At 46.3% G+C, this 23,864-nt stretch overlaps 1 protein-coding gene across 1 annotated transcript in view; it reads left to right on the top strand.

The window, feature by feature from the left end:
* b4galnt4a (beta-1,4-N-acetyl-galactosaminyl transferase 4a) overlaps nucleotides 1-23,864 on the top strand; it is a 102,759-nt gene that overhangs the window by 24,511 nt on the left and 54,384 nt on the right. Inside the window, exon 2 of the mRNA XM_076138783.1 lies at nucleotides 10,917-11,029. Within this exon, the coding sequence (XP_075994898.1) occupies nucleotides 10,917-11,029 (113 nt within the window). The remainder of the gene's footprint in view (nucleotides 1-10,916; nucleotides 11,030-23,864) is intronic.

The following is a 23,864-nucleotide window of genomic DNA, read 5'->3' as shown; positions in this document are numbered from 1 at the left end:
CGCTGACTCAGCAGTCGCCTCTTCCGTTAACAATGAGGAGATTCTTGTGTAATTACGCTTCTTTGTGTAAGTCGGTTTGGTTTGATTTGATAAGTCTGTGTGCAGCGTCTCAATCAATCACTCCAGTGGGTTTCTACAGGTTGTTGGATCTGACACCACATCCCTGTGTTGACTGGTGTGAGTGTGGCTGGTTGACAGCTCGCAGACTGTGTGGAATCATTCGCCCTCTTGAGTTATCGCCGGTCACAGGATGTGTAGTTACCACAGGACGATGTGCTGAAGTGACTGAGGGGACGTGTTGGGGGAGGGGTGGGGGGCCCAGGATGTGACAGAATGGACACATTTGAGGCTGATCCCAGGAGTGACGACACCCACTTAAGATGGATGGAGAAACCCCGCTGGCTCCTCGGGCGTTGTGTGAAGCCGCCCGGTCATAAATAGCCATGGCGGCGGTGCAGGGTGGAGGGGGGTTAGTCATCAGGAGCCTGCAGTGGCCGGGCCCCAGCCCAGGCCCCGGCTCCCTGACGAGAAGGGAATTTATCACTATACAGTGATAAGACAAGGCTATTATTGTTCCTGTCCTCCTCCTTCTCCCCGCCCTCCTTGGCATGTAACACATTATCTCCTCTATTTCTCGCCACTTCCTCTGGCCTCATTTCCCTTCCTCCTAGCTTTTATATACTCGTATTTTCATTTTATATTCTTATGTTTCACACAACACACACAACACAGCATCTCATCACTGATGCATCAGTTTTTGTTGGTGGTTTGTGATTTCATTTCTGCCTCCGTGCCCTCATCTCACCGTATCTCCCTCTCTCCCCCCTGCACACGGGGCGATATGATCAGGAAAGTAATGATTCTCCGAGATTATGATAATCAGATATTGGATGGAGGATAATGACCAACAGGATGCAACACAGCAACCGTGTTTAAGTATTAACCACTGCCGGCACATTAGATTGGCCCGCGGAGAGCAATCCAGGAATGGAGAGATAGAGGGGAGAAGGTGGGGGAGAAGAGAAGGACAGATGTGAGGAAGAGATTGGGAAGAGCGAGAGAGAGGAAGGTGACAGAGCGTGAAGAACGAGGGAGTGGGAAAGATATGGAGAATGTAAAGAGAAAAGGCGAGGAGAGAGGGAGAGATGGAGGAGAGAGTTAGGTTATGTGGGGGTCACTCTTGTCCCTGGTGTTTTGAGATTTCAGAAATACAATTTGTCTCTGTCTTTAACTGAAGTAAAACTCCAGTAAAAACTATTTTTCTCTCCCTGATGCCTTCGTCTCGTCTTTGCTTCGTAGCTCCTGCAAGAAAAATGTCATTGTCTGCTTTCTATCAGCTGAGATTGTTTGCTGCCACGGAAACCAAAAACTGGGCTTCAACTCTCAGGATTTAGTTGTGTTTAGTTGTTTTGTTTTGCATGCAGACACCTTCAACTCAGTCTATCCCAGCGCAGCAGTTCAGCTGTCATGAGCTGCAGAAGATGGATGAATTATCACAGAGAGGTCTCCTCCAGAGCTCTCACCTCATTTAAGATGCTCTGTTCAGCTCCGACTCTGGTTGCCAGCGTGACAGCGCGTTAGCCTAGCAGCTCTGAGCAGCGTGCCGCCTCAGCTTCTCTGTTTACAAATGCATGCAAATGAGCGGAGGGGCCTCGGGAAGCGTGCGACCCCTCCGTGTTCGCTCTAATGCCTCCCCCAGCGACGCTGAGTATCGCCCCTGGTAGTCGTGGTTCTGCAGCGGCTCGGTCTTTAGTTCCTGCGCTATGATTAGAGTAGCTGTGAGATGTGTGTGTGTATCCATGTGTGTGTGTGTGTTTCTGCATATGGTTTCTTTTTGGGCATTTAATTAACACCCTTGAAACTAAGAACTGTGGGGACGCTTTAGCTAATTTTGTTAGAAGACGAGCCACATAAAAATGTTGGGAAATCAGCTCTGTGGGCAAAGTAGAAGACGAAGAAACAATCTTAAAATGCTAACAAAACATTACAATGTCTGTCAAGTAGAGACCAATGTAAACCTCATTAAAGCCCCAGATGGTGTAGCGATAAGCAGTGGGCACTCCTTGGCTTTAACTGCCTTTTTGACTGCAGTGTTTGACTATGGATATAAGCTATTGACTGTGTAATAGCACCCCCCCCCCCTTTGTACACACTCAGAGCACTATATGGCATGTAATAATGACTGCATTATGCATGAATGGCAGGCCGCTACAGACGTGCGCTGTCTGTCTGTCTGTCTACATCTTTCATCTTAAAGTGCAGCCGACCTCCCGCTGATCCCAACTGCCAAGTATATCTACGGCAAAACGCTAATGGAGATGGTTGATTGAGTCTAATTGTGAGGTTTTGTTTCAGTGCAGTAATCTCCATATGTATGTGTGGGATGCCCAGATGCAGGCGGAAAAGCAACGAGGCGCAAAATCTTAAGTTCTAATAAGACGAAATCATTTGGAACAGGCTAACGTACGTTATAGGGACGTCAGGCAAACAGGTAATGAAGGGAAAGAGAGCAGTTAATCCATACGAGGGAGGAAACCAAGAGGAAAATGGGACGGCTGGAAATCGTTCAAACTCGAGGTGTGTGACGCTGAGACGCAGAGACGGACATTCAGAGGGACACAGCTGTGTCTACTTAGGGGACAGGTGAGGTCTGATGATGGTCATGACTGGTGATTATAAACATGTGACAGATTAGGGAGAGGGAAGCTAGAAAATGAGGAAAGGAAAGAAAACACCCCCCCACACACACACACACAGTAGGACAGAGGACATTGGTATCATGACACAGTGTGCGTTCTCTTTTAAGCTGTCTATTAATCTCTGAGTGCACGGGGCCTCTGGGCTCTGCGTTTCCGTTTCATTCTCATCTGTGGCATTTTGTTTTGTTTTTTTGTGTCTGAATTCCACTAAGTACCAGCTTAAGTCGGCTATTAACCGAACGCCAAACGTTACAGGACTTCAAATGATAGGCTAAAAGTGGGAGATGGAGCTCTTTGCCCCCGTCCCATATTACAGCACATTAAGCATCTCTACCCTCTCTCTCTCTCTCTCTCTCTCTCTCTCTCTCTCTCTCTCTCCCACACGTTCCCCCCAACACGACACATGCCCTTTCGATCCAACTCTTTCTCTTCTTATCTATCTACTGTATCTCACACTCGTCCTCTCCCCCTGACCCGCTCTCTTCTCTTACACGCACACACACTGCCTTTTGTCTGTATTTATCTTTTTTTCCAAAGCCTTGTTATGCCTCTCGCCTTAATGCACCGGCTCTTTCCTCAGCCGGCTGCGTTGTTAGAGCCGAGCTAAAGGCCAGCGAGTGCAGTAGTCTGAGCCGGGGCCTATTCATCAGTGTCACAACAGCCTTCCACTCTGCTTCATTACTGACTGGCTAATGGCACAGATCAGCGCAGTTTATTTGCTATAATTAGCCGGGCTCCCCTTTGGCCAGCGCCACTGTAACATCGCCCCACACACACTGACGTCACCCCCCCGCTGTGCTGTGTCACCCCGCACTTGCGCGAGCGTGTGGCTACTGAGCCGAAAAGACTCATTAAGGAACTATATTGGCCCCATCAGTTTGACATCCCTCATTGCCTTGTGTCAACCGTGTCTCATAAAGTCATGCCTGATTGCGGAGCGAAAAAGCCTCGAGCCTTATAAAACTTTATAAGCTCTATAACGCAGCAGAGGGGGAATGTAGAGGCGCCGAGTGTGAGTGAGAGTGAATCAGCGATCGACTGAATGAATCAGTGAATGAAAGAGTAAATCAGCGGCTGAATGATGAGGAGGCACGGCGCGGTTATGCCCTCTCCTCTTCCTCATCGCTTTCTGTCGAAGCTCCAACAGACATATTAGGGCTGTCACATATCAACAATCAGAAGAGAATGGTGGCGACATCATTCACTGTCACTTCTCTTCTCTCTCTCTCTCTCTCTCTCTCTCTCTCTCTCCCTCACACTTGGGTCGGGGTGAGGGGGAGGGGGGTGTTGGCTCTTTAGTGTTTCCCACAACTGCGGTTCAGTGTTGCGGGGAGTTCATAGTACGCCGGTGAGAGAGATTCATGGAGTAAAAGCGAGAGGAAACAGAGGAGCCCTGTCAATAATTCATACCCAGCGTGCCGGAGCTGTGCGCATGTCCAACTTCCCTGTGTCCTTCCCTCTGGTTTCTCCTTGGTACTTTCTTCTGCTCCTCGTTCTTGTTTCGATATTCCTCCCCGTCTTATCGTTTTACACCCCTGCCAGCCCCAGAGCCTATCCATCATTCTCACTCATCCTCCCTGTTTGGAAAAATGCCCATTGATGCAAGTTACTGCATGCAAACGTGGACGAGACATTCAGGTGCAACTTGGATAAACAGGAGATCGGGCAAAAAGCACAAACAGGACTTAGTAGTTTGAACCAGGAGTAATGGTTGTGCGATGATTGTTCCGGTATCTCTCTCTCTCAGACGTCCTCCTAGGCTTCCTAATGCAAACACTGTCAGCCACACACTAATGCAGGCAGCAACGCCTCCTTGGGGGGGAGAAAGGTCATGGGAGAGTGGCTGGATTCGATCAAGCTAACAGGCCACAAATAACGTCTCGGCTCAAACCGTGGCATGCGGGCGGGCGTGGCTGCGTGCAAATCACAACCTGAAGTGGGCGGCCTTCATACAAGGCTGGGTTGCCCTTAATCAGCTGGAAAAAGTCATACGATCACCAACGGGAGACGTCCTTCACTGACGGCTTAACAAATCCTGATTGCTGTGTTGCAGATGCCAGGGTCAGAATCTTTAGTAAACAGCGGGAAGTCATCCACAAATCCTTCCTTGTGACAGAGCAGCAGGCTAATGGCGGCAGCGCAAATGTGTGGGGGTGTTTTCTCTCGCACAAATGAGGCCCCTTGATACCAGCTGATGGCTTCCTAGTTTGAATTTGAGAGCGAGTTCACCAATTTCATGCACGTTCTCTGTTTCACTGTTCCATTCAGACAGATAATGTCAGTGTATGTTAGCATAATTGATCCTGTTAAGAGTCAAGCTAACAAAGCAACCAGCAGACATCTGTGACATCACAACATCACTGGCAACAACGTCACACACTGCCTGATCTCTTGTTGCTAATTACTCTCGGCGAAGGCGTTGTGCTAATGTCTGATCCGCTGTCTCCTGTCGCACCTGTAGCTCCTGTAGCTCCTGCTGCACCTTCCTCTTTGATTCTGTGATTAGCATTCTGGTGGATCGCCTCTCTCTGTCTACCGCGTAACAAACAGCGGAGCGACGTCTCGCAGTGAAACCTATGAGCTGTTGTCAGTCCTGTTCCAAGATAAAAGCAGGCAGCGATGCAGACACACACACCCACACTTGCAAGCGCACACACACGCACGCTGTTCATATACTTCAGCGTTCAGTGGAAGCCAAAAGAGTTTAGAACATCTATATTGGTTAGAGGGCAGCCGGGCAAGGTGAACTATTTACTCTTTTCTTAGAAGTCTGGAAAGTTGGAGAAAGTTTATGCTAATCCCAGCTGCTATCTACACTTTACGCCTTTAGCAACCTTGGATAAGAGCGCTTTGTGTCATTGTTTATATACTATGTTATAGGTTTAATCTTCAGAACACTCCGGGAAGCAGTCACTATCTCCAGATTTAAGAGGTTGAAGAAGTTCCCCCTTCTTCTCTCAGCGCCGTCTTATCTGCAGAGTAAATTGTGCTGCTGTGTTTGCACCAGCAGACACCAGCAGATTAGGATTAACATCACAGAGGATGTTCTTAAATGATTAGTATTCCGCCCGGACTCTCCCAACAACAGGCCGGCTGCTTGTGGCAGAGCTCATGGTCGATTGGCTTCCATTAACCTGCCAGTCGGCTCTTCATTACTTCATTAGAGGCGGCAAGAAGTCCGTCACAGTCCGGGGGTCTGAGTACGACTCCGTATTGAACCCTGGCTCCAGAGTTACCTCGTCTCCGGGCGGCCACACACTGTAATTTGGGTGGCGGGGGTTCAGGTCAGGGATGCTTGTAAACGCCACACGGAGGTGGAGTTTGTGCCTCCGTGCCTTTCCTGTTCGCATTCTGCGTAGGTTTAGATGAGTAAATGAAAGGAATGCTGATTGGTCACTTAGGGGCTCTGCAGTCCCAACGTGGGCTGAACGGACCGTCGGTGTAGTGTGTGTGGCTGATCCTCCCCCGCAGTACTATTTGTTTTCTGCTCTGCCAGCCTCTGTTTACCCCCACCAGGGAACTGGAGGAAACTTTATTTATGACTAATATTCTAACTCAGTGCCTCTTTTATCCTCCTCCATTAGAGGAAAGCTTGGGATGGTTCCTTATGTATTTGAGGTTAAGGCCGGTGGAGGTTTTCTGCCATGTTGTGTTTTGTTTGGAACTTATTTTTTACGTCTTAATAGAGCGATACAGCCAAAGCGCCTTCAGGTCAGGCAGACATCCTTGCAGGACTCTAGACAGACAGACGCGGTGATTCAGGCTGGGTTGTTCTATGTGCACGGCCTCCGAGGAGATCTTGTCTTTTCTCTTCCTTCCCGTATCTACCTCTGGCCATATTTGAACCAAATAGCACATGGCAGCTGTTGTCAAGGGTGTGAAGCTGATGGACAGAACTTTTTCACATGTGTTTTGGTCCATTCACTACTTCCTCTGCTGGTGGAGTAAGACATCTTAACTCCAGATATATTTTCAAAATAAAGCAAAAAATTCCAAATCTCTCTTCCCGCTCTGAATATAAGAACTAGAGACGCTGTGAGCCTCTTGTCAATGGTAACTTGCAACTTGTAACCACTCTGCGCCAGCGTAACAACCTCACTTCTTAAGGAAATACACCCGGAGTTGTGTTTTCTCGCCTGTGTTGCATCGTTTCATCTGCTCAAGTATACTGGAAAGAAGTGAAGTCTCTTACAAGTACTATTCAGACGGGATAAATAATCCACAGGGACGTCGTAAAGTCTTTGGAATATTTGGTAATAAGGATATTTCACTGGAAAAATCACACAACCTTCATCACAAAACTTCAGATACATATTAAAATCCAAGGTTCGTATCCTGCTGAGAGTTAAATTATAGGCGGGCTGAGGGGTGCACTGAGAAACAGCAGGAATTCGGGGCCGTAATTAATACTGCGGAGAGAAAAATGGCTGGCGTACACGGCGGACAGGATCGGCACATGCAAAATTAAAATGGCCCGAGCTCTCTCTAGAGAAATAAATCCTCTCCGAATGGGGGCTATAAACACGTGCCGTCAGAACACACACGCCGCTCTTCACACATTCATCCCTTTATTTCCTAACACGGCACAAATCAGGGATACACACAGTCTCGCACGAACACAGCGAGCACACTCTTGCACTTCTTCCTTTTGGTATTGTTGAATAATTTATCAGCGGAATGTTTGAGCAGTAACTTCTCAAACATTTATCTATATAAAGTGAGTAATTACAAAAGAGGCGCTGACAATTTAACTGAACAGATACTAATGACGTGAATACCTGCAGACCATAATTTAGTCGGCGAGGTCATTTCTCTCTTGCTTCTGCTTGTGTTTCAGTGTTGCAGCGTTTCAGACCGACGCAGAGTCGTCAAGTGATTCTCCTCAGACATCAAAGGACGAAAACTACTTGCCAGATGTGATCTAACTTTAATGCTTTTGATGCGCTTTATATCATGGAGGTTATTAAGGAACACTCGGCTGACTGCTTCCCCTATAGGAAGAATACTAATCACCTAGGATACAAAATTATTAATGGGCAAGTTGGACATGATCCAGGGAAGAAGACGTTGCGTGTTTGCACCACCTGGCCTGATGGGGGCGCTGTCATAACCACTTTTGAGTTTCGGCCTGTAGCCTTTGAACTGAAGTCAAAGGCTACTGGATTCTTTGGATGTATTTGAATCCACATAAGCCTTGGCTGCCATTTTGTATTTTTTTGTAGATAGACTAATTTAAGGACTTGATTTCTCTGTGACTTTTATCTGCAGCTGTTTCTATCTGTCTCTTTTACATTTCCTCTACGCTTGAAGCCACCAGATGCATCAGTTGCCTTGTAACAGCCTGAGCTGAGATGGTTCACATGGAGCTGAGCTGCGTGTTGACTCATGCAGTGAGTCATGCAGCGTTTACACAGAGGAACGACAAAAATAATCAGGTTATGAATTCACGAAAACTTCAAATGAACTAACAAACGCCTTACATAACACTTTGCCTTTGCATTATTTATTCATTCTGTTATGACTTCACCATTTGTCCTGGTTAATTTCCTCCAGGTCTCTAATTAATGTCACAAAGACTAACCTGGATCAATAAAGGTTGGGGATGATTATGATGATGTATGAGAATGTGATTAGGGGGAATTTTACACATTTTGCTTGAGTGTGTTCGATGTTTGAATGCATCACGCTGCCCTTTCACTTTCCGTATCATTCTAAGGAGCTCTCCTATCTTCTTTTAGAGCTTTTGGCCAAAAGGGTTTTAGTTACACACAGTGTAACTAAGTGTTCCCTTATTTCTCGTTGACAATGGCTGTAAAGCCGCAGCCTCACAGCCAGTTGAGCTCTAGCGTGGCCACGCTTTGCTGTTTGCTCTTTGATCCGCTGGTGCTTCGATAGACCCTGGAGCTTGTACTTACAGTCACTTGTCCATGTCAAGTCGGACTGCTGGCAGACGGCTTCCACACAGCACGGCTCCCCGGGCTGGAGTGGCCGTGTTTGACACAGAAATGGCACATACTGAGAGCCATTGACAGCTACATCAACTTTCACTCTCTGCTTTTATTGGCCCTGCCAAGGAGACTTTCTGTCTGTGTTTATATAGTGTGTGTTTTTCTTGTTTGTCTGAATGTTCCAAGGATGGAGAAATGTTAGGCCACGGCCCACAATGTAGTCTTCATAAAATGGGGTGCATAAGAATTTTGAGTGATCCTCAAAATTTTAACAGCTTTGTTGATATTTCAGTGTTTTGCTGTAATGACTAAATTTTGATGTTTTCTGGAGCACAATCAACCGGTCTGTGCGTCAGTTAAAGCTTTGACTTTGCTTTTGCGAAGTACAATTTTAATCTTCAATCTTTTTTATCCCGTAAAAACTGACTTTAACATCTCTCATATATTGGACACATCAACATTATAAAATGGTTTTATTGTCGCCATTCCTTCTTATTCCTCTCCCAGTATTTTCAAATAGGTTTTCTCCTGCGTCAGCCTGTCAGCATCACTGCTTATCACTGTGTATTTTGGTGCAGATCTGGAGCCAAAGGCAGTCTATTTTTTATGTAATCATTTCTATTTCTGCTTTTTTTTATTATTGTGACTGGGGTCAAGCAACACAGTGACGAATGGGAACAAAGCCCAGCCGTTTAGACAGACAGCAATGAGTCCTGAACATTTCCTTTATTCAGCAACAGCAGAGGATTTATCGGCCCGAGCAGATGTTTATGACAAGAGAGACGACAGAGTTGGGGGGGGGGGGCGACAAACAGAGTGATGCCATAGCAAAGGAGGAAAACAAATCCGCGCTACAACTTATGGTTCAAAATCCAATTCACAGAGATCCACTGTGATTCTTTTGTCGTGTCAAACGTCAAACGAGGAGTGAGACGTTCAACCTGTCTGCCTTGACCACATCGCGTCACACTTCAGACACAACAGGCAGGCAGGCAGACACCCCCCCCCAACCCCAACCCCAACCCCCCACCCTCAGCCCACTCATTGTTAAGGGAACATATTGGAAAACCATTAGCTTTCATTATGCTTTATAGCCACCAGTTCTCCCCACTCTGGCTTTTAATCACAATCTATCCCCTTGTGTGTGTGTGCGCGTGTGTGTGTGCGCGTACACCTCTGTCTAGCAGACGGTAATGAACCGCTACTACTGTAATGCAGTCGGGACACCACGCAGCCCCCCTCCTTTGCTTCTTTTTTTTTTTTTTAACGAGGGACTCAATGGCACCGGCGCCACCTTTTATGGCGGCTCGTCCCCGCTGCAGCGATGCCGCGCGATCCTGAATCATTTTGGCCAAATGGGATCCAATGTAGTGCCACACAAATAAAAGCAGATTGGACTGAATAGGGCATGAATTTTGTTTTTATATGAACTCCTTGTAGAGGTACAAAACCTTACAGAAAGCCTTATGGGTGTCATTCTGTCGCCGTAGCTTCAGATAAACAGGAGCTCATAAAGTGTTAAATATCCTGTTACTGCTGCGCATTGAATTGTGTTCCGGCGTAATTGTCCATAACTCTGCGTGTGCGAACGGTGTGTGTGCGCCTGTGTGAACTGTAGGTGTGTGTTTTGCTGGCGACAGTGTTAGATGGCAATTGTGACCATATGCTCTGAGAGGCACACACATACTTTCTGAGCAACAGCTACAAACATACGCGCACACACACACACACACACACACACACACACACACACACACACACACACACACACCTAATGAGCGGATTTAAATTCCGGTCATTCTCTTCCGGCTAAGGCGACTGTCATCGCTGTGCAGCAAAACTCCCATAATCCATCTGTGGCATGACAGCACCTTCACAGCTCCACTCCACATTATGAAAGGCTATACTTTATATCTCTCCAATTCTCTCCTCTCTTACTCTCTTTTATTCCTCCCCTTGTTTCACATTTTCCTCCTGAATCAATCTTCTCTTCCTTCGCACTTCTTTTTTCCCTCCACACATTCTTCATCCCCTCAGAAACTTCTGATCTGATTACAGTAAAGCGGATTAGTGGGACAAAATGGAAAAAAATTGGCCGTGATGATGTTAAAGATTCTGATGATCACATTGGTGCTGAATGACATGATGCTATAAACAATTACGCTTATCCTAGAGATGTGAATGACAAGAGTGACAATACTGATGACAATTGTGCTTAATGAGGAATTGTGTGCTGACTGGTGTCTCTGTTGTTTTTGCCTGGGAGCAGATGGAGAGAGACAGACGGAGGGGACAGATGCCAGCCGCAAGAGGGACACTCGCTCCTCAGCCGGCCACCACAAGAGTGAGGACACCAGCGACAGCCGCGAGGACGAGGCGGGGGTGAGCTTTCCCCGTTTCTTGCTTGGCGTCTTCCTCGCTCTCTGTCCGTCCGTTCCCCAGACGCAGAATATACAGAACCATTCATGTGCTCAGCTGGCTTTGATCTCCATCTTTGTACCAGTTTGTCTCTCATTATCCGTTCCAGGCAGAGCGATATTCCGCCTGTTGTGGAAACACCTGCCGTTTAGCGCCCGGCTCCCTCTTACACTGCCGCAGTTAATCTCCCGCGTTGTCTGTGATGCCACCCACACACCCTAATCACATCCGTCTGAAGAAGCCCTGATGAAGTTTGCGGCTCGCTGGCGTGTGGAGGAACTCATCAGGGCTCCGACAATCACAGTCCAGATCTTAATTATCATCAAACACTTAGGGCTCTGTTGTGTGTTTACCTACTGATTAGCGGCCCGTACCTCAGGCATCCGAAACGAGAGAATCCCCTCCTCCTGTCACGAAACCGCCATTAAGATGATGCAGTGTAGCGAGCAGAATGCAGGTTAATGGACTTATTAACTAGGATTACAAACACAGTGAAACATTACAGAGATATCATGCGGGATCCTGATTTATCCTTTGGAAACTTTTTTGTTTTGGCTCTCTGAACCACCTACAGCTCAACCTTGTGACCCCGCCCACTGCAGCGCATTACAATAATGAGTACAGCTGTGGGAAGCAGGAGCGATGCATATATCACTCCATCTGACCTCCCCCTCAAGCACGGGTTTGCACCGCACTTTGCATAGGCATCAGCAGAACACGTGACAGAGTTCCTGACCACCGCCAGAGATCAGTAACACTGGAGACAAACACCAGGCAGAGAAATTTCACATTTAATCCGCCTATTACACACATAAACTGATGTGCCTTACAGATTTACTGGCTGGTCGCTGCTTTTCTAAGATCATTTTGAATTATTTGGGTTCCATAATTAACTGCGTTGCAACAACCAGCGAACACATCCAAAATATCGTGACAATACATCTGAAAACCCCCCAGCGTGTTGTTACCCAATTACTCAAACGCACCATTTCTTCTTAGATATTTTAGAAGTAAACGGTATCTTGTTGTACCTCTGTCTGCTGTGTAAACTAAAAGCCCTCATTACATCATTTTAAGCATCGCTACTCATATTGTGGCCTTCGGGGAGGGAATTTATTATTAGTTCCACTTTCCTAAATCTCCGCTGATCCGTTTCCTGCCTCAGCACTTGCCAGTCATGTTGACGAGCCGTCTACCATGAAACAGCCCGGCCTGAGGCTCAGGTAACCGTCATCTGTGAAAACCACCCGAGGTGATGAAGAGGCTGTCGGTACAGGCAGACAGTTGGGTTTAATTAAATGTTGCTGCATCTTGATACCGAAGAAACAGGGAGGAAACGTCACAAAAGTCGCATTTTTTAGCTATCACTTGTCTGCCTATATGCTTAAGTGAATTTAGACGACTTTGGCAACAAGCAGTAGCGTCACAGTTATTCTAGGATAATCAGTGATTTGGGCTTTCTTGCTTATTTGGATCCAAAACGAGCTGATACACAAATCTGATCAAAAGTATCAAATCCTAGTAGATTGCGGGGGCCATCTGTGCGTGTTTGATAAGTTCCAATTTTGCATTTTTTCACATTTGGGAAGGGGAGAAAGGAGGAGGACACGATCTCTACACGCATGATTTCACTGAGCCGAGACAAATGCAGTTGATGTGGAAAGATACAGAATGAATTATATCACTTCCAAAAATTATGGGAAGCCCTCCAGCAGTCTAGGTTTATGGCGGCGTAACCATGGCGGCCATAGATGGTTCCACAAGAGAGGAGCCTGATAACTGAGGGCTCTGCCTCCCTTTCTACCTTTGGAGATACTAGGAACCCACAAGTAAGCCTGCATTCTGGGAGTGCAGCGTTCTAGTGCGGTAATAGAGCTCTTTAAGGTATGATGGAGCCTGACTATTAAGAGCTTTGAAAGTGAACAGGAGGATTTGAAGTTCTATTCTGGACTTTACAGGAAGCCGGTGCAGCAAAGCTAAAATGGGAGAAATATGATCTGTTTTCCTAGTTTTAAGTCAGTACGTGTGCAGCTGCATTCTGGACCAGCTGGAGAGTCTTTAGAGACTTGTTAGGGCAGCGTGATAATAATGAATTACTGTAATCCAGCCTAGCGGTAACAAATGTGTGGAGAAGTTTTTCTGTATCATTCTGAGGCTCCTAGATTCCTTATGGTGGCGCTGGAAGCTAAGGTAATCTCATCCACAGTGGGCTATATCTTTAGATAATGTGTTTCTAAGGTGTTTAGGGTCAAGCACAATAACTTCAGTTCTGTCTGAGTTAAGTAGGAGAATATTGTAGGTCATCATCTTCAGGTCCTAAATGTCCTTAATGCATGCTGGGAGTTATTACCCAAATTTCTGTCATATTGCCGCGTGAGTGTCGGAAATGTCCGAGGGGAAGAAGACGATACATCTCATTCTATAAAACGCAGACGTCTCCAAAAATCGATTGAAGTTAAAGGCTTTGGGAAATGTGCAGGCAGAGATAAGAGTCATGAAGGGAAGCCGGCAGGGGTTTTTCTGAACAGCCTTTTAAAGTGTAAACCTGCTTGACGGCGTTAAGGTTCCCCCCCCTCTGTAGCATTCAAATGAAAGGCGTCTATCTGCCGAAGTCAGTCCCGCGCGCCGGAGCTGGAATCCTCTGCTGCACTGTGAGCATTCTGCTGAAGTCACTAAAAATGTGTCACAAAGTTTACGGCACGCTCTTTATGAATTTTAATAGCGTTGCTTTGTCATTCGCTCCCTAAACGGCAGGTTATAGATTAGGGTGCCGTCAAATAATGATCACTTAGATGTAGTGTGTTCGTGCTGGGGTGCTAAACAGGCTCTAAATCACTGCAATTACAAGATCTAAGAGATAGAGACGGCCCAGTGCAGGAAGTAGTTATTTGGATTTATGATGTGCAACACTGCTGCATTTATGGTTTTCTGTAATACTTGTTTATTTGCAGGAAGGCATTGTGTGTGTGTGTGTGTGTGTGTGTGCATGCTTTACCCTCAAGCCTCTTCTGTTCAGCTCTACAGCACCATCCATCTTCATCCATAATTTACATGCTCATTTACCAGTGCTTTGTTCCAACAATGCTTGACCTCTGTATTATGTGTGTGTGCGTGTGCATGTATGTGTGTCTACTTCTGTATAAGTTTCACACCTCCGCTCTCAAGTGTGTCGTTGACTCACTTGCCATATCTTAAGGATATCCAAAGCAACGTAATTGACAACAACAGTATGATGAAGCTGCGGCGGTGAGACTGTGCCTTCAGTTAGAATAAATCAGTGGCAAAGGTCAAGTATGTAAATCTGTGTGTGTGTAGAGAGAGAGAGTGAGAGAGGTCCGTCTTCTTCTTTTACCTCAGTCTAATTTTGCGTTGTACTAATGGCTGCCGGTTCAGAGAAACAAAACTGACGCGGATGAAACCAAACAGAAGGACCAATCGAGATAAATGACGACCTCATCGAGACTGTAACAGCATCTGACTCTCTCTCTCTCACACACACACACACACACACACACACACACAGCCTCTGGTTCACATTAATGGTGCAGCCTCCTTAAGGTGAAGCTTCTCCTCCCTGAGATTCACGAGCCCTACATCACAAATTGAGGCGCCGCTTCCGCCGGCTCGTCTGGCTTCATTCCCCTCACTTTCCTTCCCTCGTCTCCTCTCTTAAAGAAGTGATAGAGATCCGTGCTATTTGTTGGTATGGAGTAAGTGAAGGTGATGAAGAGGACCCGGGGGCTTCGCGTATAAAGAAGCTCTGTAACTAATTTGAGGGCATAACACGGAGGGATAAATCAGGGGGGAGAGGGTGAAGGTGCGACAGCAAAGAGGGAGAACATGAGAGCGGATGAAAGGAAACAGAAGCGAGGTGAGAGAATGAGAAGCGGCGATCTGCGGCGGAGGAGCTAATTACATTCCCCCGTGAAACGCTGAGACTGAGCAGCACATTTCTGCCTCTGAACCTTTCTTTCTTTCTTTCTTTCTTTTTTTCTTTCTTATTCAAATCCCTCAAATTGCGGCTTGTTGACAAAGTGTGTGTCAGATTTTGCAATTACAGAAACCGAGTTCAAGCTGGTTTTATTTATTTGTTTGTGAAAGAAGTCGAATGTCTCTGTGGCCACCTGCTTTAAGGGATGAATAGTAGATTTGCACATTTGGAAATGTGTATGTGTGTTTTTGTGTGTGTGTGTGTTTGCGCATCTCATTCAGTGAAGCACCCAGGTGGTTGCCAATGTTTTACCCGTTCTTGACATTCAATAAGGTCACAGGAAGTGAGATACGGGTGTGCATGTGTATGTTGTAAATATGGATAAGGTGCAGATTCAGTGGCAGATTGCTGTCATGGTTTCAGCCTTTATCTCACATACCTGATGGGGATGTGTGTGTGTGTGTGTGTGTGTGTGTGTGTTGGGTTTGGGGGAGGTGATGGAACCATAGAAAAAATGATGGAGGGCTTCACAGGAGAACAAACGCTGGAGAACAAAAACAGACAGAAGACGGCAGCAGGTTGGAAGAAAGTGAGCAAAACATTAACATTGATTTGGAGATAAATGGGCAGAAAGGTATTTGTCTTGTCAGGCGCTGATGGAACAGATGGTTGGTTTGATAGTTGGAATGAACGCGGACGACTGACAAAGAGTCGGGAACAAGGGACTGCTAAGGTGTGTGCATGATGATGATTGAACAAATGTCCCTCTGTAAATACAGGTAAAGCTCAGAATTGTCAAAACAAAGCCATCTGCTGTATTAGCTCTAGGATCTGAAAAAGCTTTAATTAGGACTTTTTAGCAGACTTTGAAAGGAGAGTGTTTGTGTTTTCGACATTCCGTCTGGCTGTGAACAGTGGAAACACACACATACGCAGACACACACGCACACTCACACAGTCTCACACACACACACGTATGCTCGGTCACACAGGATACAAATGGCAGGGGAGCAGCCCTCTGTGCCCTGACTCAGACATTAATAAGACAGCAGGTTGTAAAAGGTCACTTAGAGTGGCTAAAGGCCTCGCAAATGAGGTCCTGGAGATGAATGAGGAGGGAGGAAGAGTGAGGAGACAGGAGGATGCACGGCCTGGGCGTAGGGGGGGGGGGGGGGGGGGAAGAGGGCAAAAAAAGTGCTGCACCATTGTCTTTCACCTGACGGAGATTTTAATCATAGTGGCAATTTTACAGCAGCTCATAAAGTGCAGCAGCCAGGTCTCATTGTTAACCTCCAATTGCTTTCAGGGCTGTAAATACTGTACGGCCGTCTTACATCGCTCCGGCCTTGTCCGTAGTTTATGGGAGGTGGTTATGGAGGTTTCGGTGTTGGCTGTTGGGAGACTTTCCCTGAGAATGATGAGGAGCAGAGAGCGTGCCGGTACGACTAGTAAATAAACACAGGAGGCACAGACGCCGATACGCCACCGACGCTGTAATGGATTAGGAGGGGAAAGTCGATGGAGGACTCTGACTGATTGGTCCTGCTGGTGACTCAGTGGCTTCGTTTCTGACATGTGGTTGACGGAGTGTTTCCCTGCGTGCTCATTGGCTCAGATACCTGCCAAAGTGGAACTGAATATCTGATGAGGCATTTAGGTGCTGGGGTCCACAGGTCCACTATACCAGCATGTCTGAGCTCACTCCCCGGTTTGTTTTCCTCCTCGTCTCTCCTATCCGTGTTGTCAACCGAGATACCGTTAGACTTTAAGTCATTCCCATCTTTAATCTGTGACTCTGTTGCCGCCTCGGTGCTAAAACGGCTGAGGAATGGCGACAGGACGACAGCTTAAACTGGAGATGGAGGAATGATATACATGTGCGTAGCTGTTGTTTGTTATGTCATCGTGGGCGTGTCACTGTTGCTAAGCGAGCAAGGCGGTGAGAGAAAATACGGCTATTTCTGCTCAAAATTGGGGGTTGGAAGGAAAATATTTCGACTTAACAATGAGGGAACTACAGCGGCGCTTCACAAAAGCTGAAACAAACTCAAGAATAAAGACGGTGATCAACTCAGGAGGGGGACATTTGTCTGGCGTAGCATCTGAAGGCCAACGTGCTGTTCATCTCTAATAGTTTGGGGGAGATGAAGCCACAATTCAGATACAAGTAGGTAAGAAAAAGTCACTGACACAATGATTGCTCTTATTAAGCTTCAAATTAATTAAACAAGCTTTATTATGTTGGATTAAGCTCTCTATTCCTGCTGCGTATCTCCTTGATAATTAATATATTCCCCTCCAATGTATACGATGGCGTTCGGGAGCCTTAACGACTCGCTGTAACCATGCGCCGGTGGATCCTCCGCTGTCATCTTTCAAGCTCCGGGGTGTTGACAGCTCCGTTATACGAGGCTGTTTGAGGGCTCAGTCTAGAATTGTTTATCCTCTGGATGCTTCGGCGCCTCCGCTCGTTTTCCCCATCACCTCTCAGGCATTTGTCAGCTCGGTGTTGGTTCACAGAGGCTGGAGATCCAAATTGTGGGCCCGGCAATAAACTCCCAGGCAGGGTTCCAGCGCTGCCTTTAGGTCCCCGTCACACGTCAACACACGCCGTCACTGTTTCTCAAAATCTACAGTTCAGAGAGGCCACGCACACAGAAATCGTTTGTCAGAGCCCCAGTGGCTATACCTCGAGCTCGGCTGTTCCCGTATATCAAACATTTATTCACCGGATCTCACGGGGAGAGTATGAATGCATCCCTCTGGTAACCGGGAAACCTGAAACTACTCCAAATCAGGGGATAGAAAAAAAGGGGGGAAACACCAACTGAATTCCAAAAACGGTATTGGAGATTCCTGCTCCGTCAACACCTGCTTTGGCTCCTGCGCAGCTGATTCCCGCTCTATCCGTCACCACAGATCTCTCGCCAACTGCTGCTCACTGTTACCGGTCAGTTTCACACTGCGCTCATGCTGTTGAGAAGGTCACGAGGTCAGGAGATATGACACTCGGCTCGTCTGCATCCGTCTCCGTGGGTCGCTCCTCATCAAACAGACGCCGCGGATACCTGCGGAGCGCGGCCAAGGTGTACCGCCGACGAGGGTGCGGGGCAGTCAATCACCGACGAACTCAAGGCTGCAAGTGCCATCTGCTTCCTGTAAGTGGAAGTCATGGTTCAAAGTTTTTTCGGTTCTTGGAAAAGGTTCCTACGTCCATATGTGAGCGGCGTGGAGGCTGAGAGATTTAGTTCAAGATAAAATAGTAGGGAGGGAATCGACAGCGAATAGAGCGTTTAAATCATCGCTTCACTTTTGATGTTTGGGTCTGAGAGAGAGAGCGAGAGAGAGAGAGAGAGAGAGAGAGAGAGAGAGAGAGAGGGAGCGAGGGAGCGAGTCCACACAAACACACCGAATCCAAACGAAACCACAAATCTGCGTCTATCCAAGTAGGACAGAATAACATAACACCGATCGCTGAGCTGCAGACACACAGTGCCTCCAGTACGTCCATGACATCATCTCTGAAGGCAGTTGTCGTTATTGTTGTTGTCAGGTGAACACCTTGTATGTCCACCTTTAATGTTTTATGCACTGCAAGGGAATATTAGATCCTTAAACGGATGTAAAAGCAGGATTTTCGTCTAAATGCAAATGTTGAAGGTGCTTTTCCACAATGTTGAACAAGCAATTTGTATCTATGACTACAGAGAGGGAGAGATTTTCTGTAATATCAACACATGAATATTTTAACACTGACCGGGGCCATTCTTCACCACGGGCACGTTTTATTGTATTATATTGCTGGTAATTACTTATGTTTACTGCTGTAGAATTTTAGATAAATCACTTTTTATCTATTAGGCCTTGTTTTATTGCTACTTTTATGCAAGTATTAGTACTTCAGAAAGCTGATGAATGAGAAAACGTGCAAACTAGGACTCAAACACTTGTAGCTCGAAGCGTTTTCACGAGGCGACAGCAGAGATATTGTCTGGCGGTGGACGCGGCTGTGTAGGACGTGTGCCTCTCTGACGGCGCCGATGTGTCAGCCAGCCGCCAAACAAGCAGGCGCCGCCCCTGTTACCGCTTGATAAAGGGTGACAAACGCCCCGGAACGCCGTCGTTTTTCTCCCGTGCCGTAAAAAACACAGTTACCAAAGCCCGGCGAAAGGGAAGGACGTGGGGGAAAATGTCAAACAATGGGAGGGAATCACTCTCTCTCTCCCTCGGCTCACCTATCCTGCCAACTACCCTTCCGTTTATGCATTTAAGCCAAGGCAGATAAGTGAAGACTTGCCAGGGAAGCATTTTGGATGGAAGGATGAAGGGAGGGAGGGAGGGAGGGAGGGATGTATAGAGGGATGGACGGATGAAAGGATGGATGGATGGATGGATGGATGTGTAAATAGAGGCTCCCAGTGTTGGCGCACCGTTTTCATGCAGGTCTTTCCCTATTCAAGGATGAAGAGCAGCACATTCATTTGTGTCCCCATGGGAACATTGGCTACTTTCATCACTATTCCCAGTTTGCCAGAATGGGAGCGGGTGCCATATCTCTGAAGACTCAGAGGGGATTTTATGTTTCTCGTCATTTTTCTTGTTTTGTGCTTTTTTTTTCTCACTCTCAGGGGAATTTTTCTATAGGTGCCAGCTTTCAGGTGTCACACTTTGTGCTTTTACCGGAGAAATAAAGCGAGTGTAGTTCACCGGTGCACCGGTGCATGGAGCAATATTTTGCAACGCTGATAGAAACACACTGGCACAGGTTAACAGCAGCGTAGGTGTGCACACTGCCTGCGAGCGTTTTGATTGAGCCGCACTGCAGTGAATTCAGATTGCGCTTGAATTTCTTTGGGCTTGCCACAGTGAAACTCTGCCTCTGCATCTGCTTGTCACTGTTTTGTTTTGTTTTGTTTTTGTGCCTTTTTCCCCCAAACTCAAGACTTAAATCCTTCTTTTCTCTGCTCCCTATTCTTCACTTCTCCCATGACTGGATTTGTGTCCTTGTCCCCTGTGGTGAGCAGATCTGTGGGTGTTAGTCTACTCTGATCTCTGTCGTCCCCTCTCCTTGCTCCGGCTAAGGCCCAGATACATGCAGCCGGTTGATTGATCTCACCAGGATCGCACACCTGTACACACTACTTGTACATTCTTTTGCCTTTTCTATAATCTCTTATCATTTGCTCCACCTACTCCAACCTCTTCTAAAATGAGTTATTGCCCCATCTGACAAAAAAATAGGTTTATGACAACATAAAGCAACATTTCTTTGTCACTCTGTGGGCGTCAGGTGACCGCTAAAAGTCTTTACCACACCCTGAGGTGATGTTGTGACTGCTGTCTGTGTCTCCTTGGGGTCAGAGTGGACCAGCGATGAGTGTTGGAGGCTTTCTGCAAGGACCCTCTGAATTCTGAGTGCGGTTGTGTGTGTGTGTGTGTGCGTGTGTGTGTGTGTGTGTGTGTGTGTGCCAGTGTGCGTGTGTGTGTTGCCTCTGGGTGCCCGCCCACAGTCCAAAGACAAGTAGGTTTGAGTGAGCCAGATACTCTGAGCTGCCCGTAGGTGTGAATGAGTCTGTCCCTGTGATGGACTGTCAACCTGTCTAAGCACTGTGCTTAGCTGCCCACTGGACACTGGGACACACACCAGCCCGGCCTGCACAGGATACTGTAAGAACGAAAGGATAAAGTGACAGTTTGGGAGGTTATTTAGATTGGAAGTTGAATTCATAATGGGGCAGAAAAGGAAAAATGTTAAAGACTTTACTAGGCAGACTTTAAATCACACACATACATCTCCCCATACACACTTTCTCCTCATTCCTCCTCATTAGTTTCTATCTGTCTTTATCTTCATGTACCAGCCCCATTAGTGTCTCCTCCACCTTGACTACTCTTCCTCACTCACCCTCCTCTTTCCACTCGCTCATCTCCTCCCTCTTATTTCACCTTGAGCTATCTGTCTGAGGAAAGTAATGTGCTCTGCATTTGCATGAAGATTACATCACCTGTAGTCCCATTATAGTAGAACTCTAATGATACGATCATAATTTATTGATATTTTACTCAGCATAATACGCCTCACATGACAGATACAGATCATACTTCTGCCGTCACCATAGAAACCACTTAGAGTTTGACCTTTAGATTACTTTGAAGTGGATGTAAATGTGCAGAGCTTCATTAACCCGACATTCCAATCAAACTATGTACGTCAGAGAGTGTCTCTGAGTTGCTACGACAACAGTCATGTTGTAACATAGCTTAGAGGAAAAGGGCTGAGGTTAAGGAAAGAATGTGATTACTGTTGCTGCCTCTCATCCTGAGTTAATGGCCTAAACAGCAAGTCTATTAATCTGGCTACAGTATCAGACGTGCAGAGCTGCTGAAGCGCTTTGTCTCGGTCCGCTCTTATTGTCAGGACATCAATTCCTTTAAGCGTCCTCCTGGATTTATTCTGTCATTAAACAGCCACTGCCTTGATTTTTCTCACTTGAGCCCGTAGAAGTCTGCAGGTATCGACACGTCAGTCGATGCTGCTGGCTGGGAGGCTCCAGATTCTTGTGAGATGGCAGCCGGCGGAAGAAAAACCAATTTTTATTGGCTTTTTCAATTTGTGCCTGACCGGACGGGAGCAACACTATGTTAATTGCAACCGGCGAATCGATGGCGTCATCTGAGTGAAGGTCTCTTTGTCTCTGAGCGATTGTTCAAAACTGGAACAAGTTACAGAGAAGTTCTCTGCTTTTGCTGCACGATGTTAAGGTTTTACAAATCTCCCTTAATAAGGAGGGACGTTTTGAAAATGAATTTTCTTTTCTAGTTTACTTTGTCAATACATCTATCAGTATGATTTAGATACACACTGCAGATACACACACATTATTATTTATTTATGCGTATTTGTGACTAAATTGCATTCCAACTCTGCCGCTCCGAGTGGCAACTATGCGCGTCCTTCAACAAATATCGAGAAATTACTACATTCCACCATTTCAACAACACAAAAACACAACCTTCCTCCTGGATACAACTCACCCAGCGAGGCCGCGCTGATTGTTTTATTTGTGCTGGTCGGTGTACCAAAAAGCTTCTATTTTGAAGTGCAAGAAATTCAGAATTCTGGTTAACACAGCAGTATGTTTATGTGTTGCAATTACATCTTGTCTTGATTTGATTGATGTACTGAACAAGCACATGTGTGTTCTCGTATTGCCTCCACTGGGGTTTTATTTCTGAATACTTCAAAGGTAGAAAGTACTCTGGTTTGCACACTCATAATTTGTCAAGCCTAAAACATAATCTGCTGGTGCACATCAGAGCTGTAAAATACTGAGGGGATCAGCATCACATTTCCATAGCTTTGAAGTCCCTCGCTCTCGACACACACACATACACACACATGCATTATACAGTACTTGCAGAAAAAAACCCTGCACGTGTGTTGTTTGGCCGGTTGTGTTGTGGTAACGATTTTGCCTTCAGAGAATTTGATTTTCCAACCTCAAATGCAAATGAAGACCCCCAACGTGCGGCGAAAAATATTTTGACAAATGGAAGCTGTAACATTTCATGATGAAACAATCCACTTGTCACACATGGAGTAGAAAAAAGGAAACGGTGACTCATTTCCTTCGCAATATTCCTACTACATCATTTCTGAGGGAGAATGGGAAGAAGTGTCGTGTTCTCGTCATTATCACAGATAAAGAAGCAGAATCGGTTGAACCTGCGTTACAACAAAATGGAGAAATATCTTTAATAGATGAGCCGTTATGTTATCACTCACGCTTTATAGGCTCTTTTTTATTGCAGAAAGAGAGAGAGAGACATAGAGATGATGGACAAAAGCAGAGATAAGACAAACAGAGAGCCAGATTGAATGGATCGACCCTGAACCGCTACGGCGTCACAGCCAATCATCTTTCTCCTGCGGCGTACCACTTTCTGCTTTAATGCAGTAAAAAAGGTCAAACCCGAGATCTAATGATTACACTCAAGTAGCATCCAAGGTTTAAGATTGGAGCAAACAATGTGACAAAAGCCAACATCCTTCCACTTTGAATGATCTCTTTACAGCATAAACTTGTATTGTATTTAGAGTCTTAGTCAGGAGTGGTGGATGGCGTGATAGTGTGGGTATCCAGAAGATGCTTTATGTGTCATACATGAAAAGGCGTGACCCTGTGGTCCTATCAAAGGAAGCTGCAGAACAGCGTGGGCGTATTGTAAATAGGGAAGGACGCCGTGTCCTGAAATGAGCTATAAATCACATTTCCACTATTTTTTCGAGAGTCCAGTGATTGGATGGAGGCACGGATGGATGATAAATGGACAGGTGAGACGATTGCAAGTATAAGTGAAGATGGGTGAGGTGTCTGAGAAAGCAATGGGCTCTGAGGACAAAGGGACAGCATCAGACTGGAGGATATGTATGGGTTAGAGACGAACAATGACAGTGTATGATGAAGATTCATTGCTCCTGTTTTGCTGCCATCCATCTCCGCTAATATGTGCAGACACCCATTGAACACCTGTGCCACCAGAACGGTCGTGAAGCTGCGGTCGCGGTCGCTGAAATAGAGATGACGTCAGAAAAGGTTAAAGAAGTGAAGTGATGAAATGTAATGCAGGGAAAAAGCAATGCAAATGTCAGAAACACGCGCACGGAGGTTATAAGACCCGTTTCTATTATATCAGCCGAGAGTTACAATGCTGTCATTCTGTGTGTTTGTGTAGAGAAAATGCGTGGGTCACACACACAACACCTGCTCTGTAAAATATGACAGCTGGGACGGGTTAGAACACATTCAGCCGCCATCACTCTGAAGCGTGGAGAATGTTGTTGTTTTTCAATTATTATTTCATTTT

The sequence above is a fragment of the Genypterus blacodes genome, unplaced genomic scaffold (assembly GCF_046128005.1).
Source record: "Genypterus blacodes isolate CSIRO-AG114 ecotype Tasmania unplaced genomic scaffold, CSIRO-AGI_Gbla_v1 ptg000015l_1, whole genome shotgun sequence".
In the NCBI taxonomy this organism is placed as follows: domain Eukaryota; kingdom Metazoa; phylum Chordata; class Actinopteri; order Ophidiiformes; family Ophidiidae; genus Genypterus; species Genypterus blacodes.
This window is presented reverse-complemented; position numbering and strand designations above follow the sequence as displayed.